General features: G+C 45.2%; 2 protein-coding genes across 2 annotated transcripts in view; both read right to left on the bottom strand.

The window, feature by feature from the left end:
• Positions 1–22725, bottom strand: part of chrnb3a (cholinergic receptor nicotinic beta 3 subunit a) — a 35599-nt gene extending 12874 nt beyond the window's left edge. The window contains 1 exon segment of the mRNA XM_052126325.1: positions 22582–22725. Coding sequence (XP_051982285.1) covers positions 22582–22704 — 123 coding nt within the window. The 5' untranslated portion in view covers positions 22705–22725.
• LOC127643703 (uncharacterized) lies at positions 9323–12500 on the bottom strand. The gene is made up of 7 exons (XM_052126524.1): positions 11871–12500; positions 11479–11552; positions 11044–11327; positions 10603–10937; positions 9989–10408; positions 9722–9876; positions 9323–9599 (listed from the first exon to the last, which is right to left on the bottom strand). The coding sequence occupies exons 3-7, from the start codon at positions 11153–11155 to the stop codon at positions 9323–9325; spliced, it is 1299 nt and encodes a 432-aa protein (XP_051982484.1). The 5' UTR covers positions 11156–11327; positions 11479–11552; positions 11871–12500.
• Positions 22726–23118: the final 393 nt, after the last annotated feature.

Genomic DNA, 23118 nt, shown 5'->3' with positions numbered 1-23118 from the left:
GTGCCTTCATTTAATCTGGATGTGCCATCTTAAAGGTATAGTTCATCAAATAGTTCACATTTACTCACTCTTATGTTTTTCCAACCCCTTATCACTTCCGTGGAAAACAAAATGAAATTTTTGACAGCCTTTTAAAAAAAGTCACCATTTACTGTCATTGTACTGTATGTATATTAATTGTAATATGCAATAAAACTGAATTGCAACTGAGTATACCATTCTGCCTGACATCTCCTTTTGTGTTCCACAGAATAATGTCATAAGGGTTTGGAACTACATGAGAGTTAGTAAATGATGACAGAATTTTCATTTTTCTGTGAACTTTAAAGTTTCCACTTTAGGATTTACAAAGCTTCACAAGATTTTTTGAACTGCAAAGAAAATAAAATGTTAAGTATAACTGTAATTCCATGACATTTTAATTGATACCTGAGTATACAAAATCTCTAGGTTACTGTCGTAACGTCCCTGAGGGAACGAGACGTTGTGTTGATGTAGTGACACTAGGGGTCTCTCTTGAGAGCCTCGGTTACCTCTTATCTTTGAGAAAAAGCCAATGAGAATTGGCGAACAGAATTTGCATGCCCCTCCCACGGACATATAGGTATAAAAGGAGGGAAGCTTGCATCTGTTCAGACAGGTTTTGAGCTGAGGAGCCGAGAGTAAGTTCTCGGCCATTTCAGTGGCTAGTACAGTGTTGTGGCAAGAGGGACACAACATCTCATTCCCTCCATCGGGGAACGGAGGTTACGACAGTAACCGAGAGGTTCCCCTTCTGTCATTCACTCGACGTTGTGTCGATGTAGTGACACTAGGGGTCCCTATCTAAAAATGCCAAAATACTTAACCGTGTTAAGTGGACTGCTGATGCAGGTAACTACACATAACCTTCCCCTATGCCCCAAAAGATGTCATATAGTTCCCCACATGCCTGAGGGAAGGAAGCAACATAACTAGCATGGGAGCAGGCCACGCCAGCCATAGTCTTTTCTCTCTCTATGTTTTCTCTCCAGAGAGTTTTAGATGCATCTGAGGCCATCTAACGCTATAACACGCATCGGGGAAGGCGTTCATTTCCAATCCTATTCTTTCAGGGGGGAAAAGACCACATCCTGCCCATCAGGGGAGGTTAACATGTGGCAAATACGTCACATGAGCTTACCAGCCACATATGGAAGTGGCACGGGGGTAGGTCCTGCCTCGACAGGGATGAGCTCAACAAACAAAGCGACCGGGGGACAGAGGGAACTCTGCCCAACGGAGATGCGGGTCCGCCGACAGGGGGACCGTTCTGCAGAAACACATGGGATATTGGAATAAACAGAACATGTGGAGCAACTGTTCCAGTACAGGCAAGTCAGTGCCTCCGGTGGGTCTGGCTATGAACTTCCTCTGCTGAATTCGGAGCAAGAGGGCTAGGGAGGAAGGACACCCAGGGTCCATGACTTGTGGACTTGACTGGGGGAGTAGACCGCACGTCTTCATCTCAGGGGAGGGGAAAGGCGCAATGTGCAAGCGACACACCTGACCATCTGCACCGCTATTACCGAATTTTACGAGTTCGGACCTGTCAAAACACAAGACGAGACCGGATCAACCGGGAGATTGTAAAATCTCACGAAGGTATTGGGTGTTGCCCAGCCCACCGCTCTGCAGATGTCTGCTAGAGAGGTGCCATTGGCCAGTGCCCACGATGATGCCACACTCCTTGCAGAGTGTGCTCAAACCCGGAAGGGGGCGGGCACGGCATGGGTCTGGTAGGCCAATGCAATGGCGTCCACGATCCAGTGGGAAAGCCTCTGTTTGGAGACAGAGTTCCCTTTCCACTGTCCACCAAAGGAGACAAAGAGCTGCTCAGAGTGTCTAAAGCTCTGTGTGCGATCCAAATAGGTGCACAAAGCATGCACCGGACACAGCAATGCTAAGGCTGGGTCTGCCTCCTCCCGAGGCAGCGCTTGTAGGTTCACTACCTGATTCCTGAAAGGGGTCATAGGAACCATGGGCATGTAGCCCGGCTGGGGTCTCAGGATGACATGAGAGTCTGCCGGACCGAACTCCAAGCAAGTGTCACTGACAAAACGCTTGCAGGTCCCCAAATCTCTTGATGGAAGTGATTGCGATCAGTAGGGCCATCCTCAAGGAGAGGGCCTTTAGTTCGACTGATTCTAGCGGCTCAATTGGGCTCCCCGAAGGCCTGACAGGACAACAGAGAGATCCCATGAGGGGAACAGGCATGGCCTAGGAGGGTTCAGCCTCTGGACGCTTCTAAGTAACCTGATGATCAGGTCATGCTTCCCTAACAACTTACCATCCACTGCATTATGGTGAGCCACTATGGCGGCTACATAAACCTTCAAGGTGGAGGTGGACATCCGCCCCTCCAGTCTCTCCTGTAGGAAAGAGAGCACTGACCCGACTGCACACCTCTGTGGGTCTTCAGATTGAGAAGAACAACAATTTGCAAATAAGCACCACTTTAGGGCATAAAGCTGCCTGGTAGAGGGAGCTCTGGCTTGAGTGATGATGTCTATGACAGCTGGCGATAGACCGTTTAGATCTTCTGCATCCCATCCAAGGGCCAGACATGGAGGTTCCAGAGGACTGGGTGTGGATGCCAGAGGGTGTCCGTCACTAAGAAAGATGGTCCTTCCTCAGGGGAATTTGCCAGGGAGGTGCTGTCGCAAGGAGCGTGAGATCAGAGAACCAAGTCTAAGTGGGCCAGTAGGGGGCCACGAGAATGACTTGTTCCTCATCCTCCCTGACATTGCACAGGACTTTTGCAAGTAGGCTCACTGGGGGAAATGCATATTTGCACAGCCCACGGGGCCAGCTGTGTGCCAGCGCGTCTGTGCCTAGGGGGGCTTCTATCAGAGAGTACCAGAGCGGGCAGTGGTTGGAATCTCGGGAGGCAAACAAATCTACCTGTGCTCTACAGAACTGAGCCAAATCAGCTGGACAACCTGAGGGTGGAGTCTTTCCAAAGGCTGAATAAGTGACGGCAGGAAGGGGTGAGGGTCTCACGGTATGTGCCATGGCACCATACCCATCTCGGGACTCGAGTCTGAAGCCAGTGCTTAGGTGGTCTCATATGCATCAACCCGAGCAGCGTGACCCTCACTGAAGATGCCATATATCCCATGAGCCTCTGAAATTGTATCAGTGGAACCGCTGTGCCCGGTCTGAACATACTCAGGCAGTTTATCACCTTTCTCGCTTGTACACGCTGTCATTAAGACTGAGTCTAACTCCATGCCGAGAAAAGAGATACTCTGAACCGGGGAGAGCTTGCTCTTTTCCCAGTTGACCCAAAGCCCTAAATGGCTGAGGTCCGTGAGCACCAGGTCCCTGTGTGCACAGAACAACTGTCGAGAGTGCGCTAAGATTAGCCAATCGTCAAGGTAGTTGAGTATACGAATGCCCACATCCCTTAACAGGATTTAATGTCAGAATATGTTTCTGCGTCAGCATTTTGAACGGGAGTCTGTGTAAGGTCCAGTTCAGAACTCGGAGGTCCAAGATTGGCCGCAACCCACCTCCTTTCTTGGTTACGAGGAAGTATGGGCTTTAGAATACCTTCTCCATCTCTACTGGAGGGACTGCAATCTCCGAACGCAAGGTGGAGGCGTTTTCGGCCTGCACCGAGGTAAAGACGAGCGAGGAAGTTGGTTTCAGGCAGTGAAAGGTGCCCTCCATGACTTTGTCAGCTCATCATGCACCTCCAGAAAGAAAGGAACCGGGGGTGGGCGTGGATGTGAGCGGCTTCCCAAACCCAGGAACCAATCGTCTAGCCGCAAGGGCTGAGGGGAGGACAGAGGGTTCCAGAGTCGTCAGCGATGGAGTCTGCCAAGACACTCTCCGATGCAGCAGCGAAACTCTCATCCAGCTTGGAGGCTCTGAAAGAGCCACAGACACTCCTATAAAGCCAATTCAATTCAATATTCTGTCATTAGGTGCCAATTTATTGCTTTAGTAAAAGTAACTGGTTATTGTGTTACATTTCTCATTCTATGATAAAATATGTTTTTAAAACTAAGCTATATCTCAGTAACTTTGGTTTCAAACACCTTGTTCAAAACTGTCTTAAATCATAATATTGTGTGTTAATTTTATGCTCCAAAAAAAAAAAAGAAGAGCTGTTAAAGAAGTGAACACAATAAAACCTTTGAAATATTGAAGAAAATCCTATAAGCTGTTTAATGACAGGTTTATACTGTGACAGCTGTGTATAAATGTGTATAAAAAATATGTATACAAAAAAAAAAAAAATATATATATATATATATGTGTATTATTATTTTTTTAAATTACTGCTGTGTTGGGATTGTGATTACCAGTGGTTCTCAACTGGTTTTGCTTAGGGACCCATATTTTACATTGGAAATCAAGTGGCGACTCACCATTGTTAAAACATAACCTGTTTTTAATGTATCCTGGGTCGCATTTCCTTTTATCTTGCATTGTATCGTTCATGGTTTTCAAGTATAAGAGCATGCATCAATTACATTAATTTTGTTGTTCACAAAAGCTACAGGAAGTTTTCTTCTCCCACTTTTAAAAAATAAAGAGCATATTTATTTAAATGAGCCTATTATTATGCAATTATTATTTAAAAAACATTCAAACAGAACATACATATTACACAGGAGGAAAGACTCCTCATTACCATGGTTAGGTCAATGTTGCTAGTCTATAATAATATATATTAATAATAAATTATAGTGTTTTTGAACTACCACTGCCAATGTTTATATAAAAAAATATGTGAAATAAATTCTACCTATAGATTTATTTCATATGAAGCTATAACATTTTGTAAAAACATATCAGTAACTTTTACTCATGTCAAATCATAGAACAATTTTGTAAATATGATGTTTAATGAAAAAAGAAATGTAGTGCATAGCACAGTGTTGCTTTTTCCTCCTCAGTGATGTTTGGCATGTCCGGGCTGCCTACTGATTGAGAGGTTTGACTTGAGTTTCTCCGTAACGCTTTAAACTTGAAAAGTGTCACTATAATTTAAATTGATCTCATACGTTTTGAGGTCTGTGCACCGCAATATTGAGAGAAGTAGAGTTGTTGCGCCAGTGCCAGAGAGCAGAGCAGATCATAAGTGTGAGCTGGTTCCAATACACTCACACGAAATCTATAAATCGCACCTTGAAAATATTGCAGAGCAGATGAAAAGTTTGGTCTAATATTATCTGCGAGATTATCATTACATTTTTCTCAGCAGTCCTAAATAAGCTATCACTTGGGCAGCCGCCGAAAAATCTTCAAGGGAGATCCATGGCATTTTTCTTTCCCTGCTGTCCGAGACCCAGTCCGAATAGACCTGCGACCCACTTTTGGGTCACGACCCACCAGTTGAGAAACACTGGTGATTACCATACAGAGTACTCTGTTGATAACCTAGATTGGATTTGCTTGGAAATATTTACAGTACAAAGTAGTCATAATCTTTTGGTTTTGGCCTGATGGGAGAAGAGGCCAGGACAGGATCGACAAATTACGCAAGCCAGTGTAATTTTAGGCTTGTCTTGTACGTTTTTTTAGTTCAAATGTGCATAAGACATCAGGATAATAATGTGAAACTTTCATTCCAGACTGTCTCCTTTGTTCAAGACTGTCTACTTGTTTCTTTTAAATACTGTTTCTTTACAAATTAATGATAATCTTTACATTGATATGGCATTTTTAGATCTATTCTGTTGCTGTGCAACATGATTAAAGTGCATCAAGTACTTCTAATAACACACACACACACACACTTGAATTCTCAGCACTGGCAAGATCAATACAATGGGTCACAAACAAAAAAGAGAATAGAACAGAAAGACAAAGAGACAGAATGATTTAGAGAGAGAGAGAGAAAGAGAGAGGGAGTATAGAAAGGGCAAAGGGTCTTACTATCGTTAAGATTTGTTCTGCATTTCAGGAATGTTTGTGTAAATTAATTTGTGATATATTCGGATGTATCCGAGATATACAAAATGTATGATAAAAAAATACTTTTTGAGCGGGAAACGAGTCTTCACAGACAAAGTCTCATCAATCACATTCAGAAGGAGGGACAGAAATGACCATGTGACCCCGCAGAAGACATTACTGATTGCTCAAGACACCTTTGGGTTGCGGCCAACCTCAACAGTACAAAGCCTTACCACCAAGGAAGCTCTGTTCTCTTATCTCTTCAGCTCTCTTCATCCTCTGCACTCTTGCCCTCATGGCTCTTAGCCCTAGCTCCGGCACCCATCTGTACTCGCACATTGTAGAGTTCGGGAAGCTCGCAATGCAAAAATCTGAAAGGAGTTCTCACTCTCTGCTCTACGACTCACACACGGGAAGGGAGTCTCCCTCGTGGAAGGCACCTCATCATTCCAGCAACAAACTGTCCACGATCTTAACAGAGGTACAAAACATAGACGGAACAACCAGAACTTTCTACTGACACAGCCAAAGAACCAAAGCAATGCAAGGAAGCGCAACGACTTGTGAGAACATCTCCCAACTTTTGCTGAAAGTGCTGGTGTCTCTTTAATATCATTTGATGAATCCAATTGCAAATCAAGTTAGACTCAAAAAAATATTGAATGGTTCTCAAGGCATTGTCTACATGACTCATAAAATTCAGTTCCCCTTCTGTCACTCACTCGACATTGTGTTGAATGAAGTGACACAAGGGGTCTTCTTGGGACGCCAAACGTACCTCTGAACCAGAGAAAAGGCCAATGTCAAGTTGACAGACAGAATTTGCATGCCCCGCCCCGGACATACAGGTATAAAGGGAAGCGGGGCAGCGTCTGTCAGTCCAAAATTTTCTGCTAGGTCGATCCGACTCAGTTTGCCCGGCTCCCGCCTCGTTTTTGTGGTATTCGCTCCACCTCTGTACGCAGAGAAAAAGCCAGCGTCTTATGTGCAGAGAACATGACTCTGCTTCTCAAGGATGCAATACAGCCTGTCCCTCCAGCCGAGTTGAAGCGTTTCTACAGCCCTTACTTCATCGTACCCAAAAAATCTTGGACCTGCGAGTTCTCAAGGTAAGAAACAGATTCTTACCTGCGTCCGACAGCTAGATTGGTTTGTGGCGGTAGACCTGAAGGACATATACTTCCATGTCTCCATCTTGCCTCGACTTCGACCCTTCCTTTGGTTTGCGTTCGATGGCCAGGCGTATCAGTACAATGTACTCCACTTCGGCCCGTCCCTGTCCACTCGCATCTTCATGACTCAGGTCGCTGCGCACCACTCACATCCCTGGCAACCGTAACACGATGGCGGACACGCTGTCGTGGTAGGTTTCGCACAGCGGAGAGCGGAAGCTCCACCCCCAGGCAGTCCAGCTGAATTGGGACTGATTTGGCACAGCACAGATAGATCTCTTTGCCTCCCAGGACAACTGCCTGCACTGGTACTCCCTGACAGAAGCTCCTCTCAGGACAGATGTGCTGGCACACTGCTGGCCCCGGGGGCTGCACTGGCACTGTACAAGATCAGGGAGGACGAGGAACAGGTCACCTTGGTGGCTCCTTACTGACCCACCTGGACCTGGTTCTCGGATCTTACGCTCCTCGCAACAGCACCTCCCTGGAAAGTTCCCCTGAGGAAGGACCTTCTTTCTCAGGGACAGGGCACCCTCTGGCACCCGGGCCCAGACCTCTGGACCTCCACGTCTGGCCCCTGGACGGGACAGGGAAGGTCTAGTGGATCTACCACCTGCAGTTGTAGACACGATCAACCAAGCCAGAGCTCCCTCCACCAGGCAACTTTACACCCTAAAGTGGCGCTTGTTCGCAAATTGGTGTTCTTCCCGAGCCGAAAACCTGCAGAGGTGCGCAGTTCGGTCAGTGCTTTCATTCCTGCAGAAGAGGCTGGAGGGGAGGCTGTCCTCCTCCACCTTGACGGTGTATGCAGCTGCTATCGCACCCCACCACAACGTAGATTTCAAGTCCCTAGGTAAGCACAACTTGATTATCAGGTTCCTGAAAGGCGCCCGGAGACTGAACCCTCCCCGGCCTAGCCTGTTCCCCTCCTGGGATCTCTCAGTGGTCCTCATGGGCCTTCAGAGTCCCCCCTTTGAGCAGCTTGATTCAAATGAGCTCAAGGCCCTCTCCCTGAAGACGGCCCTCCTGACTGTGTTAGCCTCCATCAAGAGGGTTGGGGACCTGCAAGCGTTCTCTGTCAGCGACACCTGCCTGGAGTTCGGTCCAGCAGATACTCTACATTCGACAAAATGTCTTATTCCCTCCATCAGGGAATGGAGGTTACAGCAGAAACCATGACATTTCTCTGTACAGCTATTTCATTCACTTTCTGTTACAATTTACTCACCAACCTGTTTGTCATGTTTGTCTATGTGTTTAGATTAGCAATGAAGTCTTGTTTGTATTCAAAGTTATTTTGACTGTGGTATATTTTGATAAATAATCTCTTCAATTGATTTTTCAAAGATCTGCACTCTGAAGCTCGAACATAACTAAACATATTTTGATATTATTTTCAATAATTTATGAGAATAGTATTACTCCAATAAGTGAATTAATCATAATTCCCCTATTAAATCTAATTCATACAATAGAAATTGTGAGTGGATACAACGAGCCGTTGCAGGCCTTGCAAAATTTCAAAATCTCTGGTAGCCCTTCGGGCAGGCACTCTTCGGATTTTAGTTGCCTGAAATGAATTTTATTAGCAAATTTTATTACCAAATAAAAACAATTTAAAAATTTAATATAGAAAATTGGTTAGGTGTCAAATCTTGACTGGCTGACATTTGATCATATATGTGACCGATCACGGAAAGTAGGGACACAAGTCGGTTTTGGGGCATTTTGAGTTATTCACAGATTCTGAAAGTGTAGTCTCCAAGCTTTCCAACGATTTGTAACACATGGAAATCTGACAATATTTGGAGAAGTTGTGGCCATTTGAAGGTAGGCACTCAAAAAAGCTAAAAGGGGAGAAAACGGCCTCAAAAGATTGTGCAGTTCTCACCTCTCTCTGCTGCTGGGAGTGACAATAGGGCTCATTTACATCTCATTTAGATAAGCCATACCCCTGTAAAGCTCCCCCTGTAAAGCTGTAAAGCACAGGGGGAGCAAAAGGTCAGGAAAATGTGCCATCAAAGAAAAAAAAAGTTTGCAAACAGGTAATAAATAAATGTCTCTTAGCATCTACCGATAAAACTGTATAGGCAACTCTTATGTACACTGAGTGCTTTTCATACAAGAATGTAAAACTAAATTCAGGTGGTTGGTTGATAAAGTGACATTGCAGGTGTTGTAAACAAGAAAAAAGGTCTTTGTGACACAGTCCAATGAAATTACATTCGCATCCTCTTCTGTGGACTCTTCTGTGGACTCTTCTGTGTTGTGACCCTTGGCGCTGGGCATGTGATGTCTCTTGCCTCGTCAGCACAGAATGGCCTGATTTTTTCATATAGATAGGTCTGCCTGTCAATTTTCAGTCCAGGTGGGGCCAGGACAGGAAGACCGTCGACAGGGGGCAGATCTGCTCCGTCGCGCAGTAGCTGATATTCGACAGGTTGTGCATCACGGTGACTTTTTGCAAGCACCACACCTGGTCTCTTGGCTTCAAAGCTGTGACAGAAAAAGCACATAAGACATTTTAAACATGGCAAAGTATTTTCTTATAAAAAACTGTCATGTGTATGTTGTTGCTATGTTATATTGTATGTACACAATGTGAAAGTTTCAATTACCTGAAGTGCTGATAACTCTTGATCTGTGGGAGTCTACGGAAGTGGCGAGTCAGATGCTGCTGCCAGTCGAAGGTCTGGACTAAAACTTTGCCCTCTGCCGTTCCAACAAGCTGTGGGATATTGAGGTGACTCACAGGAGAGCTGTTTTCCACAACCTGATGACAAAAAAGAGAGAGAGGAAGAAAAAAAGATCTTCAGTTAAATGTTTCATTGAAGCAGAACAGAAAACAGCACTGAAGTCATTAAAGCAAAGTAAAGTTAAAGTACCTCAGCGATGTCTGCCAAAGTGTTGACTCTTGTCTTCATGTAGGCTTGCTTGATGAGTCCAAAGCCACAGTCAGGGGAAAACTTGGTGTGGCCAGCAATAAGGAAGTGGATTTCAATTTTATCGTGAAGCTTGTGTCCAACCCGCCAGGCAAGGTACCAGAGCATGAAGTTGTTCTTGTTCTGCCCACTGCAGTTGTCACAATGAAGATCCACCTCTGTTTCTCCAACTCCAAAGTTGCCGAAGAAATGATGCATGTAGCTGATGACTTCATTGCTTCCCTTAGTAGATGACATGCCTTCATCAATCAGGTAATTCACCTGTTTCTGCAGCCCTTCACATGAAACACCAAATAGGCCACATTTCCGTGGGGTCAGGAAGTACATTGGTCCTGGCTGGAGAGGGTTTGAGGGAAAGTGTAACTGTAGGAGACAGAGGGAGAGAGGGAACTTGGATTAGATTAAATTAAATTTGCATCTATTCATAATTGTCTAATAAAGATAAAACTTACTATATTGATGCTATTCTGCATTTGCACTATTTATTCTCATGCACCAAATCGCCCTTTAAGGGACATTAATAAAGTAAAGTGAAGTAAATGTGTGTGAAATATTACCTGCTGAGCAAAATCAAAACTGTAATGCATCCTAATCTTCTTGCTTGCTGGTAGGGATGGTCCAAAAGACAGGTTGGAGCCAGAGCAAATCTTTCTGCAGGCAGCAGTCATGTCGTTGTACACAGCCCTCTCTTTCTGCACAAGGGAAAGATGATCTTGTTGCTTCTTTACTGCTTCAGACTTTCTATCATCTGGGAGGTTTGCACTTCGTATCAGCTGCTCGTTATTGCTTTGGCACTGCCAGCAGAGATCTGTGCGTGGCCGGCAACTTTTGATGTGTGGGAGAAGTCGGTTCCACAGTGCTTTGAAGCTGGTTTTACAAACTGCACGCTCACCTGAAAAACAGATATTGCTTATGGTTAATTGTATTGTAATTGCTAATAGTGCTCCGCATTATTTCACTTTATAAGCACTCAATTTTAAATCAATGTTTACACATACCAAGCTCCTTAGCAGACTTCACGTAGAGACGCCACACTGAGGCCTTGGACACATGAGTTGGCAGCAACTTCACATGCCAATCCTTATGCCCAGGCTGTCGGCCAGGCAGCATGATGGCATTGTCTTCTGCATAGTGTTTTATGAAGTCCACAACTCTGTTGATATCCTCAGGGCTGATGAACCTGGCTGGTGGACGTGGCAATGAGTGCTTCTTCCTCAAACGTGGTCTTGCCCCATTCTCCTCATAGTGTTTGACTATATCAGCCAGGGTGTCTCTGCCAATGCTGAAAAAAGGGGAAATAAGAAAAAACGTTTAACATCATGGTCTTGCTAACAGGCATCTTGTCACCTATATCAAAATGTATTGTACAAATTATAGGTACTTTTACTTTACTGAAGTAAATTTTATGATGAATACTTTTTACTTTTACTTACTTTAGAGCTTGTATCTGTACTTCCTGGTTTAGTCTTGTTTTAGTCCTGGTTTAGACCTCAGTTAGTGGTTAGACCTGGTTCGAGTCAAAGGATTAAAAAATCCTAAATTAAGTCATTAACACCAGTCAATTCAAGCAATTGAAGCATTATTCAAATTAATAGCAGAAGCTCACATTACCATCTTAAAGCTCATTATAGTAATGGGGGTTTTGGCAAGTGATATGATGCTAACGATTAGCAGCTAACGTTACAATTAAAACGACAGTCCTGAGCTAGCTAAAAACAATAGGTAGGTATTGGAAGGTCTAAACATGGACTAAACATGAGATAACGTGATGCGTGTTCTTAGAATGAACAAAAAGCGACAAACTTTGATGTTTATGGAAACTCACCCCATAAGAAACAGAAAAGTATTCTTGCAGATCTCGTTGCCTCCAATGAAATAAGTCGTTCGGGCACACTTTCTCTTTGTCGGGGTCTTCTTTGTGGATGTAACCATCTCCGAAGTTTGCACTGTGCGTCTGTTTGCCTCTAAATGTCCAATAATTCGCATGTCCTGCCACTCTTTTTCCGCAGCTAAAGAATCCAGCCGTATGTTGTACATAATGTCTGGAGAAAGCTTCTGGCTACAAGACTGTCTCCCATGCAGAGAGTTCTCTTTTCTCCTCGTGTAACATTTACAGTCAAAGTTACGGATTTTCCCCATTTCTCTATCTATATCCCCATCAAATGTTACTATCGATATAGCCTCTGATATCTTACGGTCCAACTCGTCTGACGCCAGTCCGATACATTCTTCCTCGTCTTCATCTTCGCTCAGTTGTAGATTAGGGATATTATTCAGTCTTATCATGCCACTTTCATCGTCGCTCAGATCGTCTTCAGAATCAGTGAACGCTTGTTCATAAGCATCCGGCTTGTCGAAGAAGTACTTCAAAACATTTTCGTTGTAACGGCCACGGTTCAGCTCGTCTGCGACATTCTTTGCGGCGTCCATCTTCATTGAATTTTGATATCAGATAGAGCCGGCTAGAGTGCTGCATAATAAGTAGCCACGCTGTTGGGGGGCGGGGGCAAAAGCGCCGGCGGCTATTCAGTACGGAAATACACACAGACAATGACACGCCCCTACTGCATGCTAGAATCTCCGAAAAACAAGCCGATTTCAACCTCAAAATGTACGCTTTTAAATATACCAATACTGTTATCTCAAACATGGAGAGGCTTCTTCATGATCTCAACTAACAGATTCTGCAAAAAAGCGGAAATCACCAATTTTGGAAAAAAACACTTGTTTCTCATTTTGCTCACAAGTTGTGCTGCCGACTTGTGTCACTGGTTTCCGTGACGGGTCACATATGTTGATATGTCACCATTATACCTCACTCACATACCTGACTTGAAACAACTCCTGTTCTATGATACCAGTGTCTGTACTGCCATCTGCAAGAATTGATTAGAGCTTGCTTTCTTGAATTTCCTTTTCAATCTGGTCTCTTGAGGTTTGCGCTATTGCTCCAATAAACACTCTGCAAGCATGGTCATTGTGGTAAGTGGAACCAAGGTCTAGGCCATTTGCTGTTTGACGTTTACAAAGACTGCTAAATTTTTCCAATGGTAATTCATTTTTTGCAACATTGTATGCTGTTCTGAAAAGTTTTTTCAAGACATCCTTTTGTGCTTGGTTCATTTTTAGGATGTTTTTTGCTATTGGTGTTCGTTTTGGTAAAGACGCTGCAGACTGGACACCAATGCATTTTTTGTGATGCAGGGATTTGTCATTGGTTCTGATGGGGTTTTTCCTAAAATTACTGGTTCCAGTGAGAAAAACACTAGTTTAGTCAGAAATAGTGGGGAATTGACGACTCACTTCATAGAGCATTGTGTCATTTACCTTGTCATGTTCCAGCCACAGAAATTCTTTAGTCCATGACACCAAAAAGATGCGCTCTCTTTTTGTCTCATAGTCAGATTTTTCGGATCTCTTCCACTTTGTGGCTGTCTGATTTTCTTTGTCTGTCCCTTCTTCATCCTAACCTGTTTTTTTGGGCTGAGTAGAACTGAAATACTGCCGTAAATCCATGCTCCTCTTAGCATTGTCACACACGCACACACAAAAGTGTCAGCGATTTTCGCAATGTTCTCCACTGTGCACGCAATCTCTATCACTTAGCAACAGTAAATTAACTGAGAACGACACAGCTTTACAGGGGGTGGAAGCCCCAATTGGCTTTCCCAAATGTCAGAACTTGCAGTTGGATGCAGGAGGGATGGAGAAATAATGACTCTTAAAGCTTTGATGCTTTTCTTTGATTGTTCCAGTAAAGCCACGGGACGTCGGGTTTAGCGATTTTGCGAGCCCTGCGTTGTATTTCGGCAGAGGTGGGGACAAGTCACACATGGTCAAGTCCAAGCAAGTCTCAAGTCTTAACCATCAAGTCTCGAGTCAAGTCTCAAGTCGCAGTTCAGATAAATCAAGCAAGTCAAGTCAAGTCAAGGGTTCACCCTAAGCAAGTTAAGTCAAGTCCTGATAAGTTTCAAGTAAAGTCAAGTCACACTACTAAAATAAATAGAGGTATATTTTTTCGATACATATTTATTTTTGCACAGAAAAGATGAACTTGTATACATATATTATGTATCTTATTTATTATACATTTGCTACATATTAATCATATGCATATCTGTGCTACATTAATATCTGAAAATAAAATAAAATTGTGTTGTTTACAGAAAACGTTCAGACATTAACATTACCTGTAAACATTAAAACAAATTTATTTTCGTATGCACAAACATTCTTTACATTTTTAAAAATAATGTAATTTAAGGAAAATCAATTTGCAAAACCACATTTATCAATCAAATCAAATCAAATCACTTTATTGTCACACTACCATGTACACAAGTGCAACAGTAGGTGAAATTCTTGTGTGCAGTTCCGAGCAACATAGCAGTCATGACAGTGACGAGACATATACCAATTACAGTAAACAACATATTTACACAACAACAATTTATATATCAAATGGACACATACTTACACAACAAAATAATAATATACAATGTACAGTAAACAATACACACAATATACAATACACAATATACAATAAGTGGGAGTATATGAAATATATATATATATATATATATATATATATATATATATATATATATATATATATATATATATATATGAAGTAGTATATTGAGGAGAATATGTTGACAGTCCAGTGTGAAATTATAGATGAATAAAGTGCAGTGCTAATTATTGATCGTGATAGATCAAGTGCTCAACAGTCTGACTGCTTGGGGAAAAGAAGCTGTCATGTAGTCGGCTGGTGCGGGTCCTTTATGTGACCAAGTGTAAATGGAATCGCTTTTGATAAATCAGAATCAGCTATCCGATCTGAGAAAACGCATGAAGTGGCCAGGTGTAACGTTAAACATAGGGTTGCCAACCACAACAGTTTTCTGTAGCCTTGTGTGAACTTATTCAATAGAATTAGACTTCTAGAATGTTCTTTCAAGTGCAAAAAATATATTTTTTAATTTAGTAGTTTTTCTTATCATAGCCAACAAATGTCTTCGGAAACTCCTTTTCCTCGATTTACTGAAGCCTATATGTAAAACGCATTTGCAGCTGCACAGCCGTGTATATATCTATGCCGTAATTGGGAAAAGATTTGGTCCTTACCACAAAAATATTTTTTAACGAATAAAGTAAAAGAAGTATCCTTCAAAATAATAAATAAATTTTACCCTGCTAAATATTTTATGATTAAATATAAAAGTAATATTGACACAAGATGCTCATTTTGCCAAGTTCACACTGAAACTGTTTATCATTTATTTTGGTCCTGTTTCTATACTAAACGACTATGGGAGAATATTGAAACTTTTATTAAAGACAATACTCAGCAAGATATATCAGTAACTTTTAAATACATTATTTTTGGATACTTTGATTCTGATCCCGTTAAAAAAAAACCTGCTTTGTAACTAATTTAATTTTTTTTATTGTCAAATTTTTTATCCATAAATGTAAATTCACCAACAACAAACCAATCTTTATTGTTTTTTTGAAAGAGTTTGAAATGTACCTTAACACCATCTCGTCCTCAGTAAATAAGAAGGCGTTAAAAACATTTTTAATTTGTAATGACCTTAATTTATTTAGGCCTGCTCTAAGTGATGTATAACATATCTCACCCTCTTGACTATTTTTTTTTTTTTTTGTTGTTGTATCTTCTATTTTTCATTTATTGTTATTTTCTTCTTTGTTTTAGATGACACTGTACATATTGTTGTTATATTTGTACAGTTTTAATTACAATTTTGTTACAGAAGTGTATATTATGATTGTTATCTTTGTATTGTTTGTATGCATAAATAAAAAATAAAAATAAATAAATATATATATATATATATATATATATATATATATATCTATGCCATCTGGCTCAGCTCATAGGCTGTGCTGCGGCAACTGCACAGCCAATGGCGTGGCTGAGTCAGAGCCCGCCAAGCGGGCTCAAGTCCCCGAATTTTGCATTAAAGCAGGTCTTCGTTCATTCATAGTCTGTCTGACATATATATTAGAATAGAAGCTATGTGTCTGTCATGGATTTGCACTGGATTGATCCTCAAAAATACGGAACAAAGTGCGTTCCGTATCAGTTCAATACTGGAACAAGACTTTTATGTGTCAAATAAGGAACGATTCCGTATTATCACGGAACGGTTGGCAACCCTAGTTAAACAGCCCCTTAGAAATGTTTAGGGCGTGCTAGTGATCACATCGGCGCCTCGTTAGCCTGTCATGCAGTAACGTTATGCGCAATGCTTTATAGTTTCCACACCACACGCAGTCCACAAACTTGAAAATGCGCACATTTAATACATACATTATAACCTACATGTAATATTGAGCTGCCCGCTCATTTTAAGATGCCAATCAACATTAAAAAATTCAGGCTATGCCACTGTTATAATCAAATTCCCCAATAAGTTACATCTATTTAGACGTAACAGTATAATGATAATGCCATGGTCACATTTCTAATAAGAAAAAAACATAATATGCCATCAAGGCCAAATTATGACAAACAGAAAAGATTAATTCATAGTAATCGTTATAACGTAGATCTTAGTGAAACTGACTATAAAGAGATTACTTTCTTACCTTTCGTTGTGGTTCTTCTTGATATGTCGAACGAAATTTGACGCTGTGGTTGTCGTAGTCGGATATTCGTGCCTTGCATATTTTGCAACTGGCAAATCTTTTTTATAGGCACGGTCCAGTTCAAAGTCTGTATAGCCAAACGAGACAATTTGTGGAGCTCGACTACTGTCTGCCATGTTTGGCGCGGTTTGAATTGAGCAGCGTTAAAGGCACAGATGCCGATAGTGATGCTGACGTCACAATATATATATTTTTTAATTAATTGTATTGCTGTTTGTTTATTATAAGTTCAAGTCATTGTCGAGTCTTCCACTTCAAGTCAAGTCAAGTCTCAAGTAACTTGTTCTCAAGTCAAAGTCAAGTCAAGTCATTTTCGTACTTTAATCAAGCAAGTCACAAGTCCTGAAAATTGTGACTCGAGTCAGACTCGAGTCAAGTCATGTGACTCGAGTCCCCCACCTCTGTATTTCGGTTTTAAGGGTGTAGAATTTTATTCAGATAAATAATCAAATTATTTGTAATTTATCCTTCTTATAATGGTGGTCGAACATGCCTAATTCCATTATAAAATTCCTTATAAATTATGGTGAAGGCACACGGAAGCTTTAATCCATACCGTGTGCATTTATACTACAAAAATTCCTTCACTGCTGTCTGGAGATGTGTTTATAAAAGTTCCAAACACTGCACTCATTGTACAAGGTGCAGAAAAAGCAGCAAGACACATGTGCAAAAACACATTCTGTGACAATGTGTAATGAGGACTCAGGCTGGTTTGGATCCATATGCAGTTTTATTGAAAAGGCAAGCTCAGATCGTACAGGCAATGGTCTGGGACAGGCAAACGGAGTTAGGCGGAGAGGCTGAAGAGTAGTCAGGGACAGGCTAAAGATCGGGGCGGGCAGCAGACAAACGTAGTAGGCGGACTAGAGTACAAGGGCAGGCGGCGAACTAACAGGAACGGAGAGAAACTAGGTCGGTACACGGGTAAGCCAGAGAGAGATAACTGAATAATGCTCGGAAATGTCGCCGGGGGCTAAACAAGACTTCGCAAGGAGAGAACAAACTGGCGTGGTTAAATAGAGTGAGGTGATGAGCAACAGCTGATGTGAGTAATTAGTATTCAGGTGAATGCGATCTCCGGAGGCTCGAGGAGGAGGCGCCTTCACCCGTGTTCGTGACAGAGCCCCCCTCCTGTGAGCGGCTCCTGACGCCGAAGGTGCGATCCTCGCCGAGGTCTCCCCGAGGTCGAGGGGCCGGTCTCTCGGGTTGGACTGATGGTACTCTGTTATGAGGTTTGGGTCGAGGATGTCGTTGGTGCTGACCCAGGACCTTTCTTCGGGCCGTACCCTCCCAGTCAACCAGGTACTGCATCTGGCCTCGGTGGCGCCTGAGTCGAGCAGCCTTCGCGACCAGGAAGGCCTCCTCACCGGCCCACGATCAGGGAGGGGGTCTGAGAGTGGCCTCCTCTTCGGCCCCGGTCGTCGGCCGGTTTCAATAGGGAGACATGAAAAGAGGGAGAGATACGGTAATTAGTGGGGAGATCGAGACGGAAGGTAACAGGGTTGATTTTTCTTTGGATTCTAAAGGGACCAACATACCTAGGCCCGAAGTTTTCTGCAGGGCTGGCGGAGGCGGAGGTCTCGGTGGAGAGCCAAACCCATTGGCCTGGGGCGTAGTCAAGTCCGGGACGGCGGTGGCGGTCGGCTTGTGACTTAGTGCGGTCCACGGCCCGCTGTAAGTGGACGTGGGCCTGGTCCCAAACTGCTTCGCTACGCTGTAGCCAGTCGTTAACGGCGGGGACCTCCGAAGGTTCTCCGGACCAAGGGAAGAGAGGGGGCTGGTACCCCAGGATGCACTGGAAGGGGGTTAGTTTGGTGGATGGTTTAATCAGGGAGTTCTGGGCATACTCGGCCCATGGAAGGAATCTACTCCAGTCCCGCTGGTTGTTGTGACAGTAGGTGCGCAGGAACCTGACAATTTCTTGGTTGAGTCTTTCTGTCTGACCATTGGACTGGGGGTGGTAACCGGAGGTGAGGCAGAGGTTGATATTTAGGAGTCGGCAGAAAGCCTTCCAGACCCTGGAGGTGAACTGGGTTCCCCGGTCTGAGACGATTTCTTCGGGCAGACCGTAAAAGCGGAACACGAACTGGAATAGGTGTTCGGCGGTCTCGAGGGCAGTGGGGAGCTTGGGTAGGGGTATCAAGCGGCAGGCCTTGCTGAAGCGATCTACTACCGTGAGGATGGTGGTATGCCCCTGGGAGTTGGGTAGGTCGGTTACGAAGTCTACGGCGATATGTGACCAAGGACGATGCGGGATGGGGAGAGGTTGTAGCAGGCCGGCCGGAGGTTGTTTAGAGGGTTTAGCTTGGTTGCAGGCTGGACACCTCTTGATGAAGTCTGCGGTATCCTCGGGTAGGGTCCCCCACCAGAAGCGGTTACTCAGGAGGCGGGTGGTAGCGGTGATTCCGGGGTGGCCGGAACAAGGGGAGTCGTGCACCCAGCTGAGTACCCTCTCCCGGAGGCTGGGGGGTACGAAGGTCCGACCCGCAGGGCATTCGGGAGGAGGTGGTACTGAGGTTTGAGCCTGGGAAATATCAGACATAAGATCCCACTGGACGGGGGCAAGGAAGAGCTCGGGCGGTACGATGGGTTCGGCGGTTTGGCTTTGGGCTGTGGTCTCGTGCTGACGTGAAAGGGAGTCGGCCTTGATGTTCTTGGAACCCGGGAGATAGGAGATGTTGAAGTCGAAGCGAGTGAAGAAGAGAGCCCATCGGGCCTGTCTGGGGTTGAGCCTTTTGGCGGAGCGGAGGTACTCAAGATTTCGGTGATCCGTCAAGACCTGGAATGGTTGCCTGGCCCCTTCCAGCCAGTGACGCCATTCCTCCAGGGCTGCTTTTATGGCCAGAAGCTCCCGGTTGCCGACATCGTAATTTTGCTCAGCAGAAGTGAGTTTGCGGGAGTAGTAGGCGCAGGGAAACAGCTTCGGTGGGTTTCCTTGGCGTTGGGAGAGGACGGCGCCAATTCCAGTGTTCGAGGCGTCCACCTCTACCACGAAGGGGAGATCAGGATTGGGATGGTGCAGGATGGGTGCAGTGGTGAAGCGTGTCTTGAGTTGGGTGAAGGCCTGGAGGGCTTCAGCTGGCCAGTGAAGTTTGTTTCCTCCTTTCTTCAACATGGCGGTAAGAGGGAAGCGACCCTGCTGAAGTTCGGATGAACCGGCGTAGAAGTTCGTGAACCCCAGGAAGCGTTGGAGCTCCCTGACTGTGGCGGGCTGAGGCCATTCCAGGATAGCTCGAACTTTGCGGTCATCCATGGCCACTCCTTCTGGGCTGATGATATACCCCAGGAAGGCTACCGACTTCAGGTGGAATTCGCGACTTCTCTGCCTTAGCGTACAACTGGTGCTGAATGAGGCGTTTGAGGACGGTTCGGACATGTATTATGTGTTCCTCGAGGGAGTTAGAGTAGATTAGTATGTCGTCGATGTAAACGATGAGGTAACGGTTGAGCAGGTCTCTGAACACGTCATTGACAAAGGACTGGAACACCGAAGGACTGTTAGACAAACCGAATGGCATCACCAGGTATTCATAATGGCCAGAGGTGGTGGAGAAGGCAGTCTTCCACTCGTCTCCCTCCCGGATACGCACTAGGTTGTAGGCGGAGCGTAGGTCCAGCTTGGTGTAGATCTTAGCGTTTCTTAGTTGCTCCAAAGCAGCGGGCACGAGTGGCAGGGGGTATCTGAATTTTATGGTGACGTCATTGAGGCCGCGGTAGTCGATGCACGGGTGAAGGGAGCCGTCCTTCTTGCCTACGAAGAAGAATCCGGCAGCTGCCGGGACGTGAGGGCCGGATGAACCCCTTGGCCAGTTCCTCCTCGATGTAAGACCTCATGGCCAAGGATTCGGGTTCAGACAGGGGAAAGATCCGGCCTTGGGGTGGAGTGGCTCCCCGGTTTGAGATCGATGGCACAATCGCTAGGTCGGTGAGGAGGGAGTTGGGAGGCCTTGGCCTTGCTGAAGGCCTCGCTCAGGTCAGCGTACATGGGGGGTATCTGAGCGGAGTCATCAGGAGCCTTTTGGACGTGGGTGGATCCCACGGTTAAGGGGTGGATCTTTTTTCAGGCACCTCGCCGAGCAGTCGGTTCCCCACTGCGTGATTTGATTGTTCCGCCAGGAGATCTGAGGGTCATGGAGTCGGAGCCAGGGGAGGCCAAGGATTACCGGGTAGTGAGGGGAGGTGACGAGGTGCAAACGGATGGTCTCGGTGTGCAGCACTCCTACCTGCAGGCGGATGTCAGTGGTGGTGTTGCACACTCTACCGGTACCCAGGGGTCGTCCGTCTAGTGCCGCCACTGCCAAGGGAGGTTCACACACAGTCAAGGGAATACCATGTTTCTTGCAAAAGCCCTCGTCAATGAAATTACCAGCCGCACCAGAATCGATCATAGCGTGTATATTTATGCTAAATGATTGGGTGCGGAGTGAAATGGGAACTTTCAGGCTGGAACTGGGTAGAGTGGAGGAAAGTAATAAACTCACCCCTGGTTGTCGACGCTCAGGCGGGCGCAGAGGGCAGGTGGAGAGGACATGACCGGCCTGGCCACAGTAGAGACAAAGGTGGTTGGATAGGCGGCGTTCTCTCTCCTCCGGAGTGAGGTGGGCGCGGTCTACTTGCATGGGTTCTGGTGCCGCTTGGTGCTGGGGTGTCGGAGCGGACTGCGGAAGCCACCTGGCTGGTCGTCGGGAGCGGATAAGGTTGTCGACTCGGATAGCCAGCGAGATGAACTGCTCCAAGGTGGTCCCCTCATCGCGACAGGCCAGCTCGGATTGCAGGTCTATGTTCAATCCCTGACGGAAGAGAAGTTTCAAGGTGCACTCAAGCCAACCGGTTTGTGTTGCGAGGGTGCGGAAGGTGAGTGCGTAATCCGCCGCAGTGCGATTTCCCTGGCGAAGAGCCAGAAGTTGCTCACCCGCGCTCTTGCCACTTTCTGGGTGATCGAAGACATCGATCAGGCTTCGCATGAACGAATCGAAGGAGAATTGAGTGAAGCCCTGATTGTGCCAAACCGCGGTCGCCCAGTCGAGAGCGCAGCCCGTGAGAACAGAGCTGACAAAGAGAATTTTGCTCTGATCTGTCGGGTAAACAGCTGGTTGTTGTGTTAAAAAGATGGTGCACTGCATAACGAAGCCCTTGCATTTCGAGGGCGTGCCGTCGAACTTTTCTGGGAAGGCGAGTCGTGGAGCGGTAGTTTGGGGAAGCGAATCGCCGACTGACACCGGGCTTGCTGCTTGAGGAGCCGCGGGTGCGGCCGCGGAAGCCGGCGCGGGTTGGAGTGCTGCCTGTACGGTGCGCATTATCTCCTCGATCGCTGAAGCGAGGCGTCCGAGCTGGAGCTGTTGCGCGGAGAGCTGGTTCGCCTGCGCAGAGAGTTCCTCCGATAGGCGGGTGATTACCGCTGGATCGTGGGGCGCGAGTCTTCTGTAATGAGGACTCAGGCTGGTTTGGATCCATATGCAGTTTTATTGAAAAGGCAAGCTCAGATCGTACAGGCAATGGTCTGGGACAGGCAAACGGAGTTAGGCGGAGAGGCTGAAGAGTAGTCAGGGACAGGCTAAAGATCGGGGCGGGCAGCAGACAAACGTAGTAGGCGGACTAGAGTACAAGGGCAGGCGGCGAACTAACAGGAACGGAGAGAAACTAGGTCGGTACACGGGTAAGCCAGAGAGAGATAACTGAATAATGCTCGGAAATGTCGCCGGGGGCTAAACAAGACTTCGCAAGGGGTGATGAGCAACAGCTGATGTGAGTAATTAGTATTCAGGTGAATGCGATCTCCGGAGGCTCGAGGAGGAGGCGCCTTCACCCGTGTTCGTGACACAATGGTCCCTTATATTCGATATGTGCGTGTTTCTCACCACATCCATCAGCTGTGAGATTTTCAGACCAAAGTGAACAGTGATCGTGTCATTGGCATGGATAACAGGTCTCACCCACATCTGATAACCCAGAAAAAGATTTCTCAACAAAGTATCCTCCATCTCAGCCAATGAGACAAATTCCTCAGGAGCTAGAGAGAGGGAGCAAAAAAGAAAGAGTGGATCAGTAGAATTTTAGAGGAAATTAAAATTATAAGTAACAATCTCATGAGGCACTTGGTGATCAGGTATAGTTAGAAGATATGGACCATTTGAATATATATGAATGGGTGAAATTGTAAAGCTAAATATGACATCTGTAGTCACACTTTACAGTTAAAAGAGCCAATTGTTTTTTGAAAGAGGCTGCATATGCTCAATATAAAAGAATGAAAATCTCCAAACTTATATATAAAAGACCCAATTGCTTGTTTGTTTACATTAGAACATGCATGCTCATTGGCTGGACCCAGGGCTGGACTGGTAATCTGGCATATCGGGAATTTTCCTAGTGGGCCGGTGCACTTTGGGGCCAAT

The sequence above is a fragment of the Xyrauchen texanus genome, chromosome 5 (genome assembly GCF_025860055.1).
Source record: "Xyrauchen texanus isolate HMW12.3.18 chromosome 5, RBS_HiC_50CHRs, whole genome shotgun sequence".
Taxonomy (NCBI): Eukaryota; Metazoa; Chordata; class Actinopteri; order Cypriniformes; family Catostomidae; genus Xyrauchen; species Xyrauchen texanus.
This window is presented reverse-complemented; position numbering and strand designations above follow the sequence as displayed.